The sequence below is a fragment of the Odontesthes bonariensis genome, chromosome 20, assembly GCF_027942865.1.
Source record: "Odontesthes bonariensis isolate fOdoBon6 chromosome 20, fOdoBon6.hap1, whole genome shotgun sequence".
Classification (NCBI taxonomy): Eukaryota; Metazoa; Chordata; class Actinopteri; order Atheriniformes; family Atherinopsidae; genus Odontesthes; species Odontesthes bonariensis.
This window is the reverse complement of record NC_134525.1, coordinates 1,510,643-1,526,070: the sequence shown is the minus strand read 5'-3', so window position 1 is coordinate 1,526,070 and position 15,428 is coordinate 1,510,643. Positions and strand designations below refer to the sequence as shown.

General features: G+C 47.9%; 1 protein-coding gene across 1 annotated transcript in view; it reads left to right on the top strand.

The window, feature by feature from the left end:
• The window catches only part of dnah5l (dynein, axonemal, heavy chain 5 like), an 89,586-nt gene that overhangs the window by 53,498 nt on the left and 20,660 nt on the right, over positions 1 to 15,428 (top strand). Inside the window, exons 61-73 of the mRNA XM_075452492.1 lie at positions 60 to 200; positions 562 to 687; positions 815 to 925; positions 1,000 to 1,154; positions 3,034 to 3,155; positions 3,243 to 3,472; positions 5,369 to 5,527; positions 5,625 to 5,781; positions 5,850 to 5,995; positions 8,239 to 8,373; positions 10,610 to 10,711; positions 10,784 to 10,897; positions 14,390 to 14,557. Coding sequence (XP_075308607.1) covers positions 60 to 200; positions 562 to 687; positions 815 to 925; positions 1,000 to 1,154; positions 3,034 to 3,155; positions 3,243 to 3,472; positions 5,369 to 5,527; positions 5,625 to 5,781; positions 5,850 to 5,995; positions 8,239 to 8,373; positions 10,610 to 10,711; positions 10,784 to 10,897; positions 14,390 to 14,557 — 1,866 coding nt within the window. The remainder of the gene's footprint in view (positions 1 to 59; positions 201 to 561; positions 688 to 814; positions 926 to 999; positions 1,155 to 3,033; positions 3,156 to 3,242; positions 3,473 to 5,368; positions 5,528 to 5,624; positions 5,782 to 5,849; positions 5,996 to 8,238; positions 8,374 to 10,609; positions 10,712 to 10,783; positions 10,898 to 14,389; positions 14,558 to 15,428) is intronic.

The window sequence follows — 15,428 nt, the reverse complement described above, 5'->3', positions numbered from 1 at the left end:
CTCAGAGTCCTCTGTGGGCCCATCAGGAGCCTCAGGGTGTGTCTGCTCGCCTGTTTCAGGGCATCCTGGCTGTAACATCTGAAGTGTGTCGGACCTCGGAGCTCCTCTCGGCGCTGTTCCACCACGAATGCTGCAGAGTGATCGCCGACCGATTCACCGACGGCAGCGACAGACGAGTGTTCGACTGGATCGTGGAGAAGGTTTGGTTTCACGTCCTTTCTGCCCGGAGTACGGAAGCCCCGACAGGAAAGCAAAGGAAGTTTAAAACCTCCCGACCTCTGATCTCTGACCTGCACGCCTCAGAGTCCTGCAGGCCGCCAGGTTTCTCTTTCTTTGCTTTCCTCTCAGGGTTTTCAACAGGAACCAGTTGAAATGATGTAATAAATGGGATTTACCTGCGAGCAGCTGGCAGGACTCGATGTTTTCGATGACTTCAGACGTCAGATCAAACAGCAGGTGGAACACTTCCTGTATGTCAGGAATCATATCTCCGCCCCCTGATGGGTTTCCCACCTGCACCACATGTTCTCCAGCTGTGAACAGTTTTCTCTCCTCGTTCAGATCACGGCGGAGGATCACGGCGCGGCTCTGACTGAGCACGTTCAGTGGAACGCCTGTTTCGTGGACTTCCTGCGAGAAGCTCCGGAGGCGACGGGTGAAGAAGCAGAAGATCCTGAGACTCCGAAGGTCTCAGACTCACTAACTTTGACCGCTTCATGTTTCAGTTCAGACTCTAAGGCTCGTTTGAGTTAGATTTTAATGTAAAACGAGACATTCGTGGGGTGTGATGATTTAAACGTGTGGAAACCGGCAGGTGTACGAGCCCGTCCCGTCTCTGGACCTGCTGGCCGAGCGGCTCTCTGACCTGCAGCGGCGCTACAACGAGGCGGCGAGAGGCGGAGCCATGGACCTGGTCTTCTTCCAGGTTCGGATCTCTGGCGTTTCCATGACGACTGACGCACACGAACACACCCGCTTCAGCGTCCTCTCTGTGTGCAGGACGCCATGACTCACCTGATGCGGATCTCGCGCGTTCTGAGGACGCCGCGGGGGAACGCCCTGCTGGTCGGGGTCGGCGGGTCGGGGAAGCAGAGTCTGACCCGGCTGGCGTCCTTCATCGCAGGATACCGGACCTTCCAGATCGCCCTGAGCAGGTCTGGAACAACGTCTCTGCTTCAGATTTCACCGTTTTGGTCTGATTTCCACACTTTAGAAATATGTTTTTCTGATTTTTCTTCCTCTTTCCTGTTTGTCGGCAGCTTTTGAGCTGTTCAGACTCTTAAAATGAATCATTGGCTGCATGTGATGAGTCCATGGCTGTGTTCGAAACCGCATACTACATACTACATACTACATACTGCATACTTCCATACTGCATACTGCATACTTCCATACTGCATACTGCATACTTCCATACTGCATACTGCATACTGCATACTGCATACTGCATACTACATACTTCCATACTGCATACTGCATACTGCATACTACATACTTCCATACTGCATACTACATACTGCATACTGCATACTACATACTGCATACTGCATACTACATACTGCATACTACATACTACATACTGCATACTGCATACTTCCATACTGCATACTGCATACTGCATACTGCATACTGCATACTACATACTTCCATACTGCATACTGCATACTGCATACTACATACTTCCATACTGCATACTACATACTTCCATACTGCATACTGCATACTACATACTTCCATACTGCATACTGCATACTACATACTGCATACTGCATACTACATACTTCCATACTGCATACTGCATACTACATACTGCATACTGCATACTACATACTGCATACTGCATACTACATACTACCATACTGCATACTGCATACTGCATACTACATACTACATACTGCATACTGCATACTACATACTACATACTTCCATACTGCATACTACATACTTCCATACTGCATACTGCATACTACATACTACATACTTCCATACTGCATACTGCATACTACATACTTACATACTACATACTGCATACTGCATACTGCATACTACATACTACATACTTCCATACTGTATACTACATACTACATACTTTCATACTGCATACTACATACTACATACTTCCATACTACATACTTCCATACTGCATACTACATACTACATACTGCATACTACATACTTCCATACTGCATACTGCATACTACATACTTTCATACTGCATACTACATACTACATACTTCCATACTACATACTTCCATACTGCATACTACATACTACATACTGCATATTACATACTTCCATACTGCATACTGCATACTACATACTACATACTTACATACTACATACTTCCATACTGCATACTGCATACTGCATACTACATACTTCCATACTGCATACTGCATACTACATACTACATACTTACATACTACATACTGCATACTGCATACTACATACTGCATACTACATACTTCCATACTGCATACTGCATACTGCATACTACATACTTCCATACTGCATACTGCATACTACATACTACATACTTACATACTACATACTGCATACTGCATACTACATACTGCATACTACATACTTCCATACTGCATACTACATACTACATACTTCCATACTAAATACTACATACTACATACTTCCATACTGCATACTACATACTCATCGATCAGACAGTATGCCGAGCGTTTACCCACAATGCATTTCGCTCCTGCCCGAGCCGAAATCAGCCGGCCTGAAGCTGATTTCTCTTAAGCTCTAAACTCTGTAAACTTTAGCAACATTTGAAACATTTTCAGGAGAGAAAGTAGTCGTTTAGATCCCCAACGTGACGTCACGTTACGTTGCATCTTGGGTAGTTTGAGTATGAGTAGTAACCTCATGATGCATACCCAACATTTCGGAGAATCTAGTATGCATCCGGGAACTTCTCGCTTACTAACTCAGAAAGTTAGTATGAGTAGTAGGAGAAGTATGCGGTTTGGAACACAGCCATGTTTAAAGGCTGGTTCTGTGTTTCTGCTAAAGGTCGTACACCTGCAGCAACCTGCTGGAGGATCTTAAGACTCTGTATCGGATCGCCGGTCAGCAGGGAAATGGCGTCACCTTCCTCCTGACCGACAGCGACATCAAGGAGGAAGCGTTCCTCGGTACCTTCAGCCGCTCTGTGTGGTAGAACAGATCGAGTTTTACTTCTGTGGCACACGCCTTGTTGACCTTTGACCTTTCCTTCTCAGAATACATGAACAACGTCCTGGCGAGCGGCGAGGTCTCCAACCTGTTTGCTCGTGACGAGCTGGATGACATCACTCAGGACCTGATCCCCGTCATGAGGCAGCAGCACCCGCGCCGACCTCCGTCACCCCAGAACCTTTCCGAGTTCTTCCTGTCCCGCGTGAAGAGGAACCTGCACGTTGTGCTCTGCTTCTCACCTGTGGGGGAGAAGTTCAGGAGCCGGGCCCTGAAGGTGAGGAGGTGGAGGTGGAGGAGGTGGAGGTGATGGAGAAGGGAGGAGGTGGAGGAGGTGGAGGTGATGGAGGGAGAAGGGAGGAGGTGGAGGAGGTGATGGAGGGAGAAGTTCAGGAGCTGGGCCCTGAAGGTGAGGAGGTGGAGGAGGATAAAGGAGATGGAAGTGGAGGAGGTGATGGAGGAGGTGGATGGGATGGAGGTGATGGATGGGATGGAGATGACGGATGTGACGGAGGTGATGGATGTGATGGAGCTGGTGGAGGAGGTGGTGGTGATGGGGGAGAAGGGAGGTGATGGATGGTACGGAGGGGACTGAGGGGACGGAGGCGATGTAGGCCATGGAGGTGATGTAGCCGACGGAGGGGACGGATGTGATGGAGCTGATGAAGCTGATGGAGGGGACGGATGTGATGTAGCTGATGGAGGTGGTGGATGTGATGGAGGGGACGGAGGCGATGGAGGTGATGTAGCTGATCTATGTGATGGAGGGGACGGGGGGGACTGAGGGGACGGAGGCCATGTAGGCCATGGAGGTGATGTAGCTGACGGAGGTGGTGGATGTGATGTAGCGGATGGAGGTGGTGGATGTGATGTAGCTGATGGAGGGGACGGATGTGATGTAGCTGGTGGTGGTGGATGTGATGGAGGGAAGGAGGTGATGGAGGTGATGAAGCTGATCTATGTGATGGAGGGGACGGGGGCGATGTAGATGATGAAGGTGATGTAGATGATGAAGGTGATGGAGGTGATGTAGGTGATGTAGATGATGAAGGTGATGGAGGTGATGTAGGTGATGAAGGTGATGGAGGTGATGTAGATGATGGTGATGGAGGTGATGTAGGTGATGAAGGTGATGGAGGTGATGTAGATGATGGTGATGGAGGTGATATAGGTGATGTAGATGATGAAGGTGATGGAGGTGATATAGGTGATGTAGATGATGAAGGTGATGGAGGTGATATAGGTGATGTAGATGATGAAGGTGATGGAGGTGATGTAGATGGAGGTGATGTAGGTGATGTAGATGATGAAGGTGATGGAGGTGATATAGGTGATGTAGATGATGAAGGTGATGGAGGTGATATAGGTGATGTAGATGATGAAGGTGATGGAGGTGATATAGGTGATGTAGATGATGAAGGTGATGGAGGTGATGTAGATGATGAAGGTGATGGAGGTGATGTAGCTGATGAAGGTGATGGAGGTGATATAGGTGATGTAGATGATGGTGATGTAGATGATGAAGGTGATGTAGATGATGAAGGTGATGGAGTTGATGAAGGTGATGGAGGTGGTATAGGTGATGTAGATGATGAAGGTGATGTAGATGATGAAGGTGATGGAGGTGATGTAGCTGATGAAGGTGATGGAGGTGATATAGGTGATGTAGATGATGGTGATGGAGGTGATATAGGTGATGTAGATGATGGTGATGGAGGTGATATAGGTGATGTAGATGATGAAGGTGATGTAGATGATGAAGGTGATGGAGTTGATGAAGGTGATGGAGGTGATATAGGTGATGTAGCTGATGGATGTTATGGAGGTGGTGGAGGTGATGTAGCTGAATGTGATGGAGGTGACGGAGGTGATGTAGCTATATGTGATGGAGGTGATGTAGCTGATGGATGTTATGGAGGTGATGTAGCTGATGGATGTAATGGAGGTGACGGATGTGATGGAGCCTTTACGAGGCCCCTTGCAGTCACACCCAGTTGCATCTTGATCACCTTACAGTCAGATCAGACCCTAAAGGTGGTGTAGGTGATGGAGGTGGTGTAGTACCTTCTCTGCATCTTCACCATAAAAGTCTGCTTCTGGATAGTTAAACAATGGCCGCCTCCTGCTGACCAATCAGAGAAGGCCTCATCAGTGTGACCTCTGACCCCCACAGTTCCCGGCTCTGATATCCGGCTGCACGGTGGACTGGTTCCAGCGCTGGCCTCGGGACGCCCTGATCGCCGTGTCGCATCACTTCCTGTCCGGGTACCGGGACCTCCGCTGCTCGGAGAGCGTGAAGCGCAGCGTGGTGGTTACCATGGGAACCTTCCAGGTTAGTGCCACGCCGCAGCGAGCTGGTGGTTACCATGGGAACCTTCCAGGTTAGTGCGCGGCCCCAGGATTCACGGCGTGGCCTCGTGTTCCCGCAGGACCTGGTGGCGGAGAAATGCGGCGAGTACTTTCAGCGTTTCCGGCGCCGGACGTTCGTGACGCCGAAATCCTTCCTGTCCTTCATCGCCAGCTACAAGGTCATCTACAGCGAGAAGATGGGCGGAGTCAGCGCGCTGGCTGACCGCATGAGGACAGGTGAGGCCGGGGAAAGTTCGGGCGCTGCAGAGCCGGTGCAGCTCACCACCTGTTGGTGTTCCCCGCAGGTCTGTGCAAGCTGAAGGAGGCGGAGCAGGCGGTGTCTCAGCTCTCGGACCAGCTGGTGCTGAAGGAGAAGGAGCTCGCCGTCGCCTCCCAGAGGGCAGACGGAGTCCTGCAGGAGGTCACAGCCAAAGCTCAGGCAGCAGAGAAGGTTTGGGAGCTGAAGCACGAGTGTTACAGCCTATAATAATAATAATACATTTTATAAATTATTATAAAATAATTATTATTAATAATAATAATTATTATTATTTTTAAAAATGAATATTAGTTATAAATAAAAATAAATTTTATTTATAACGCACTTTACATTTACAACAAAATCTCAAAGTGCTACAGTGGGATAAAACACAAATATTAAGATCAAAAGCAGGGACAGTAAAATGCGAATAAAATACACAAATAAAAGTAGTGAGTCCTTTAAATGCAAAACGAAATAAAAATAAATAATAAATAATAATAATTAATATAATATATACATATACAAATAATATATATAATAGATAAATAATATTAAATAATATATTTAATAATAATAAATAAAGAAAAAATATATAAGAGAAAAGGTTTCCTCAGCCAGCCGGCTGTGATAAACTCAGGGAACTGAACAGGTGTTCCTGATAAAGCAGCCGGTGAGAATAACCGTTTCTACAGAAAAGTGTCAGAAACAGGCTGAGTTCTTCTTCTTATTCTTTGCAAAAGGTGCTCGAAAACTCAGGAAATTTTGCGAGCGCCACCTGCCAGTCGACGACATGAAAGAATCTAAACTTTATATTTTCTGGAGTCGCTCATTGACTCTGTAGCGCCCCCTACGATGCTTAAATGGTCCCCACATTGGAGTTAGTTTTGCGTGCGACGATGAAATTGGGTACACTCATTCATCATGCCCAGACGCACAGAAAAGTCTCATGCCGCCATGGTCCCACGTCCACAGGAAGGCGGCCATTTTGGATGGAAAGTGCATTTTTGGTGCCATTTTTGACCGATTCCACGCCTTGCATAAGATCGCACTCGTCCTACAGATTTAATGCTACAGACTTCAAACTTGGCCAGGTTACAATTAAGACACGGGGGGGAAAATTCATGGAGAAACTTTTAGAAAACTTAAAGGGCGTGGCCGTGGCGATGCCTCAAAGTTTGATGACTCGCCATCACTCGCCACAAAAAATGAAGTCGCTTATAACTCCCACATACATTATCCAATCTGTCCCAAACTTCATACGGTGAATGCTGGACCCAGCCTGAACGCGCACATATTATCATAGTGACATCCACCTATAGCGCCACCTGCTGGTGGTTGGAAATGTCTTTTTTTTCCACACCACCCCTTTGCTCGAACTCCTCCTACAGATTTAATGCTACAAGCTTCAAACTTGGCCAGGTTACTCTTAAGACATGGGGGGAAAGAATCATGGAGAAACTTTTCCAAACTCTGAACGGTGTGGGCATGGCCAGGCGGTGAAAATCGTGTGATGGCGTTTGTGATTTGAAAGCCTTATCATCATCGCAAAGTCATGAAACTTGGCACACACGCCCACCCTGAAGACCTTGTACGTATGTAAAGGGTATCGTGTGTGGGCGGAGCTAAATGGCTCAGTGGCGCCCCCTAGAAATGTTCAAAAACCCCTCCGCATTGGGGTTATTGTGTACTCGTACGTACGCGAGGGTATCGTGCGTGTGGGCAGAGCTGCGCGACTACGGCGTCCAGCGCATGCCCCAATGTGCGCACATCCCAACGTACGCCATCTCGGTCCCGCATACAGCTGCTTGCAGCTTTCTAGTTTTTTTGTGTTTTATATGTTAACTTTGACCCTAAGAAGCAATAATCAGAGGGTCTGCTCTGCCGGAAACATCGCAAAAAAAATGGTGGCCATTTTAGTGCATGTACCCGTCATTTTCTGATTAAAAAATGTTGGAAAATTAAAGTTTTCCACAAATCCTCAGTGGGTTGGGTAAGCTGTCAATAAATGCATTCTATTAGCACAGAACACATGTGGAGACAACATCCAATTAAATTATAACTCTTAAAATACATTTTTACATGATTTTGGCTCAATTTAATGCAAAGAAATCAGGCGTTTTTTCACCTTTTTCCAATATTTTCATCTTCATTGGCAATCAATTATTCCCCCAAATTATGACATCAGTCATTATGCCGTTCTGTACACCAAACAGTATACTCATTCCACAGAAAAAATTGGAAAAATCCAACCAAAATCATTGGATCTGTGATGATTCACTGCTAGCCTCAGGCTCAGAACCTCAATAAAATTTAAGCCTATTCTCAAAGTTCGGAAAGACATTCTAAATATTTTAGCATGGTTGTTAATGTACATATTATTAAACATTCTGGCCTTGGCGAATGAAACTCTGACATCCCCTCTGCGTCTTCAGGTGAAGCAGCAGGTGCAGAAGGTGAAGGATAAAGCTCAGCTCATCGTGGATGAGATCGCAGCCGATAAAACGGCAGCAGAGTCCAAGCTGGAGGCGGCCAAACCGGCCCTGGAGGCCGCTGAGGCGGCACTGCAGGTGAGGACGACCAATCAGTCGACCTCATTCAGTCACCTGACACCCACAGACGAACAGTTCATATACAAACACAGGTCAAAGGGTAACGGAGACATAACCTGCTGAGCTCTAAATAAAGTGTAAGCGTCCGTTTCTCTGACGGTTTCTGACGTGAAAGAGTCAAACGTTTTGGGTCCGTAAGCTGCTGAGCTCCTGCTCTGCCAGCAGGGGGCGGTGGAGGCACCGTGTTGAACAGAAACAGCATCCTGAGTGTTAGCTGAGCGCTCCCCTCGGGTCAGCTATGGCTGTGTTCGAAACCGCATACTGCATACTTCCATACTGCATACTACATACTGCATACTGCATACTACATACTGCATACTATATACTACATAACACATACTACATACTATACACTGCATACTACATACTGCATATTACATACTGCATACTAAATACTGCATACTGTATACTACATACTACATACTACATACTACATATTACATACTGCATACTAAATACTGCATACTATACACTACATACTGCATACTGCATACTACATACAGCATACTATACACTGCATACTACATACTACATACTGCATACTACGTACCGCATACTACATACTACAGACTAAATACTGCATACTACATACTGCATACTGCTTACTACATACTACATACTGCATACTACATACTGCATACTACATACTACATACTGCATACTACATACTACATACTGCATACTACATACTGCATACTACATACTACATACTACATACTACATACTACAGACTAAATACTGCATACTACATACTGCATACTGCATACTACATACTACTGCATACTGCATACTACATACTACATACTACATACTGCATACTGCATACTACGTACCGCATACTATATACTACATACTACATACTATATACTGCAAACTGCATACTACATACTGCATACTACATACTGCATACTGCATACTACATACTACATACTGCATACTGCATGCTACATACTGCATACTGCATACTGCATACAACATACTACATACTGCATACTATACACTGCATACTACATACTGCATACTGCATACTACGTACTGCATACTATAGACTGCATGCTACATACTGCATACTATAGACTGCAAACTGCATACTGCATACTACATACTACAGACTAAATACTGCATACTACATACTGCATACTGCTTACTACATACTGCATACTACATACTACAGACTAAATACTGCATACTACATACTGCATACTGCTTACTACATACTACATATTGCATACTACATACTACATACTGCATACTACATACTACATACTGCATACTACATACTACAGACTAAATACTGCATACTACATACTGCATACTGCATACTACTGCATACTGCATACTACATACTACATACTGCATACTGCATACTACGTACCGCATACTGCATACTGCATACTGCATACTACATACTGCATACTGCATACTACTGCATACTGCATACAACATACTACATACTGCATACTATACACTGCATACTACATACTGCATACTACGTACTGCATACTATAGACTGCATACTACATACTGCATGCTACATACTGCATACTATAGACTGCAAACTGCATACTGCATACTGCATACTACATACTCATCGATCAGACAGTATGCAGAGCGTTTACCCACAATGCATTTCGCTCCTGCCCGAGCCGAAATCAGCCGGCCTGAAGCTGATTTCCCTTAAGCTCTAAACTCTGTAAACTTTAGCAACATTTGAAACATTTTCAGGAGAGAAAGTAGTCGTTTAGATCCCCAACGTGTTGAAAACCTGACAAAATACCGGCTGTTTACAATTTAGTTCCCACGAATTCGGCGCTACTAAAGCTAGCCGCAGTGAGCTAACGCACTTCCTGTTAATTTCACAAAATAAAATACCCGTTGCCTTTTATCACAGGGAAAGCTATGACCATACAAATGGTGCTTTTGTTTTGAAAACAGGAAGTGAACCTACCCTCGTTGTAGCTAGCTTGAAACTGCCGTTTTGACAGGAAATGACGATCGGCGGCGTCACGTTACGTTGCATCTTGGGTAGTTTGAGTATGAGTAGTAACCTCATGATGCATACCCAACATTTCGGAGAATCTAGTATGCATCCAGGAACTTCTCGCTTACTCAAACTCGCATCTCAAAAAGTTAGTAGGAGTAGTAGGAGAAGTATGCGGTTTGGAACACAGCCTTAATGTTCTTGTGTGTGCAGACCATTAAACCGGCCGACATCGCCACGGTGAGGAAGCTGCAGAAGCCTCCTCACCTCATCATGAGGATCATGGACGCCGTGCTGCTGCTGTTCCACAGGAAGGTCAGCCTTCGGGTTCTTTATTCCACACATTCAGAAGTTAGCGGGACGCTCTGACTCTCCGTTCCCCTTCAGGTCGACCCGGTGACCTCTGACCCCGAGCGGCCCTGTCCGCGCCCATCCTGGGCCGAGGCCATGAAGCTGATGCAGAACTCGACCTTCCTCAGCATGCTGCTCAACTTCAGCAAGGTCGCGCACACTCACACATTTGTGTTCTTTAAGTCTGAGAGTTCACCTCAAAGAAAAGGTCTGCAGAGGCCAGAAAGCCTGCAACAAACTGTGTGTGCCCACCATGTTTCTGCTTGTGTCCTTCATCAGAGTCTCCATAAAACATCTGCCAACCAGCGCTTAGATAGAGGAGAACATCCTCACAGACACTGCATGTTCACTAAGGGCTGGCATGGCTGCATCATGTCAGAGCTGTGACAGAAACCTGATTCTAGCAGCTGTTCGATAAAGTAAAACAGTCCACACGAGTCGGAGGGAAACTCCCGCTCATCTCCCACAGTGCAGCCGGGTGTGTCACATAGCTGCTAAGCCGGGGATCAGCGGCACATCTCTGCTGTTCAGAGCCTCAAACTCCCTGAACTGTGTGTGTCAGCTTTCTATATTTATATGTTTTATTGCTGGGCAACGATTAAAATGTTTAATCTAATTAATCACATGATTTCCCTGATTAATCACGATTAATCGCATTTGTACGCAAAATCCAAAAATGAATCCAAAAGTAGTGTATAGCTTTCAGCATTTAGCTTTATTTTAAATGTGCTGCCATATGAATGAAAGTGCCATAACATTTGTTGTGCAAACACACTTTTAACATCAGCATCTTTCTGTAGTTTTTATGTAGAAGCCTCGCTCCACTGTCTGTTTCCTTGAATGACTTGCTGCTATCAGTTGTGTGTTTTGCCTTTAAGTGATATTTTAGACTGGAACTACTACGCTGAGAAGACAATTCAACTTGGCAGTGTTTACAGATGACTTTGGTTCTGTCGAATCTTTGCATGTTCAGTGTCCTCTGTAGTAATAATGTTAATTCTGGGGTTCTAAAACACATATTGGGAACAATGCAGCGTGTCGGCAGCGTGTCGGAAACGTGTCGGCAGCGTGTTGGCAGCGTGTCGTGTCAGGAGCGTGTCGTGTCGGCAGCGTGTCGGCAGCGTGTCGGCAGCGTGTCGGCAGCGTGTCAGCAGCGTGTCAGCAGCGTGTCGGCAGCGTGTCAGCAGCGTGTCGTGTCGGCAGCGTGTCGGCAGCGTGTCGGCAGCGTGTCGGCAGCGTGTCGGCAACGTGTCGGCAGCGTGTCGGCAGCGTGTCGGCAGCGTGTCGGCAGCGTGTCGGCAGCGTGTCGGCAGCGTGTCGTGTCGGCAGCGTGTCGTGTCGGCAGCGTGTCGTGTCGGCAGCGTGTCGGCAGCGTGTCGGCAGCGTGTCGGCAGCGTGTCGGCAGCGTGTCAGCAGCGTGTCGGCAGCGTGTCAGCAGCGTGTCGTGTCGGCAGCGTGTCGGCAGCGTGTCGGCAGCGTGTCGGCAGCGTGTCGGCAGCGTGTCGGCAGCGTGTTGGCAGCGTGTCGTGTCGGCAGCGTGTCGTGTCGGCAGCGTGTCGTGTCGGCAGCGTGTCGTGTCGGCAGCGTGTCGTGTCAGCAGCGTGTCGTGTCAGCAGCGTGTCGGCAGCGTGTCTGCAGCGTGTCGGCAGCGTGTCGTGTCGGCAGCGTGTCGTGTCGGCAGCGTGTCGTGTCGGCAGCGTGTCGGCAGCGTGTCGTGTCGGCAGCGTGTCGGCAGCGTGTCGTGTCGGCAGCGTGTCGTGTCGGCAGCGTGTCGGCAGCGTGTCGGCAGCGTGTCAGCAACGTGTCAGCAGCGTGTCGGCAGCGTGTCGTGTCGGCAGCGTGTCGTGTCGGCAGCGTGTTGTGTCAGCAGCGTGTTGTGTCAGCAGCGTGTCGGCAGCGTGTCTGCAGCGTGTCGGCAGCGTATCGTGTCGGCAGCGTGTCAGCAGCGTGTTGTGTCAGCAGCGTGTCGTGTAAGCAGCGTGTCGGCAGCGTGTCTGCAGCGTGTCAGCAGCGTGTCGGCAGCGTGTCGGCAGCGTGTAAGCAGCGTGTCGGCAGCGTGTCGGCAGCGTGTCGTGTCTGCAGCGTGTCAGCAGCGTGTCGTGATAATTAATCACATGATTTCCCTGATTAATCACGATTAATCTCATTTGTACGCAAAATCCAAAAATGAATCCAAAAGTAGTGTATAGCTTTCAGCATTTAGCTTTATTTTAAATGTGCTGCCATATGAATGAAAGTGCCATAACATTTGTTGTGCAAACACACTTTTAACATCAGCATCTTTCTGTAGTTTTTATGTAGAAGCCTCGCTCCACTGTCTGTTTCCTTGAATGACTTGCTGCTATCAGTTGTGTGTTTTGCCTTTAAGTGATATTTTAGACTGGAACTACTACGCTGAGAAGACAATTCAACTTGGCAGTGTTTACAGATGACTTTGGTTCTGTCGACTCCGCCGTCTGGAAGAACTTTAAAATGAAAATGGCCGAGTAAAAGTTCCGTACCCTTCTCCATGTTTGGTGGATCCGCCGATTACTTTCTTTTCCTGTTCCACAGCAGACAGCAGCAGACTTTTACAAAATAAAAGCCTGTGAGCAACAGACTTTTACAAAATAAAATAAATAATAAAACAGGGGTAGTTTGTGGCGTAGTGGGTTGAGCAGGCGCCCCATGTACAGAGGCTACAGTCCTCGCTGCAGCTGGTTCGAGTCCCGTATCGGACGACCCTGTGCTGCGTGTTGTTCCCCCTCTCTCTGCCCCCTGCTTCCTGTCCCTCTTAACTTTCCTATCCATTAAAGGCACAAGAGCCTCAAAAAAAAAAAAACTATGTTAATGCGCGATGAGACCCGTCTGAATCCATCCTACCATACTGTGAACTCTGTATTTATATTTATATTTACTCTGCATCCTTGCACCATGCACCAATTTGCACTTTCTACTTTAGCCTTGTTCTATGTCTATTTTTGTCTATTTTTGTACTTGTTGCTCTAAAGAGAGCGAGGTGTAACCGGAGTCAAATTCCTCGTGTGTGTCCACATACCTGGCAATAAAAGCGATTCTGATTCTGATAAAAATATTCATCTGTATTAAATAATCTACCCAGCCCTAATATGTTTATATAACAAATATCTTAATTTTTAACTGCTCATTTGCTGTTATTGACCCGTGGAAGCTCACCCATTGAGACCAAACACATCGATCCAGTCCTATGAAGCTGGGTTCTCATTGGCTGCCCACACAAAGCTAACCCTGGCGAAGTGTACCCTAAGTTCTGTCTGATCTTTGATTGTTGCTCCGAGTCCAAACCGTCCGACACATTGATCGACGGCTTTAAGAGCCGAACAGACAGACGGATGCACAGAGATGCTGTTCAGCCGTCTCTGTGTAACAGCTGCTGATAACTCAGGAGTCTGACTCATCACTGCTAACTCATAGCATGCATATCCTCACATCATTCCTCCAGTTTCTGCTTATAGGGAACCATCAAGATCAGAATGGGGGTCAGATATTTTATCAAACAGCTGGAACCAGTGGTTGAGTAACAATAAGAAAGAGAATTTCAACGAGATGTCTGATGTTTCCATCAGTGTCGTAAAGGCCAAAATGAGCTGACACCAGGGTTGTGTTTCTGTGTTGGTGCTGCAGGACTCCATCACTGAGGAGGTGGTGGAGCTGCTGGCTCCCTATCTGAACATGGAGGACTACAACCTGGAGTCCGCCAAGAGGATCTGCGGAAACGTGGCCGGGCTCTGCTCCTGGACTCAGGCCATGGTCGACTTCTTCGCCATCAACAAGGAGGTGCTGCCTCTGAAGGTAAACGGGTGGTGGGGACAGCAGAGACTGGTCCTCATACAGGGACCCGGCCCGGTTCTAATGTGGCAGAACGTGATCTCATAAGTCTTATCGGGTCGTCAGGCTCGAGACATCGTGGGCTTTATTAGACCTTTGCATGTTCAGTGTCCTCTGTAGTAATAATGTTAATTCTGGGGTTCTAAAACACATATTGGGAACAATGCAGCGTGTCGGCAGCGTGTCGGCAGCGTGTCAGCAGCGTGTCGGCAGCGTGTCGGCAGCGTGTCGGCAGCGTGTCGGCAGCGTGTCGGAAACGTGTCGGCAGTGTGTTGGCAGCGTGTCGTGTCAGGAGCGTGTCGTGTCGGCAGCGTGTCTGCAGCGTGTCTGCAGCGTGTCGGCAGCGTGTCGGCAACGTGTCAGCAGCGTGTCAGCAGCGTGTCAGCAGCGTGTCGTGTCGGCAGCGTGTCAGCAGCGTGTCTGCAGCGTGTTGGCAGCGTGTCGTGTCGGCAGCGTGTCGGCAGCGTGTCGGCAGCGTGTCAGCAGTGTGTCTGCAGCGTGTTGGCAGCGTGTCGTGTCAGGAGCGTGTCGTGTCGGCAGCGTGTCTGCAGCGTGTCGGCAGCGTGTCGGCAGCGTGTCAGCAGCGTGTCAGCAGCGTGTCGTGTCGGCAGCGTGTCAGCAGCGTGTCAGCAGCGTGTCAGCAGCGTGTCTGCAGCGTGTTGGCAGCGTGTCGTGTCGGCAGCGTGTCGGCAGCGTGTAAGCAACGTGTCGGCAGCGTGTCAGCAGTGTGTCTGCAGCGTGTAAGCAGCGTGTCTGCAGCGTGTCGGCAGCGTGTCGCGTCGGCAGCGTGTCGTGTCGGCAGCGTGTCAGCAGCGTGTCGGCAGCGTGTCGTGTC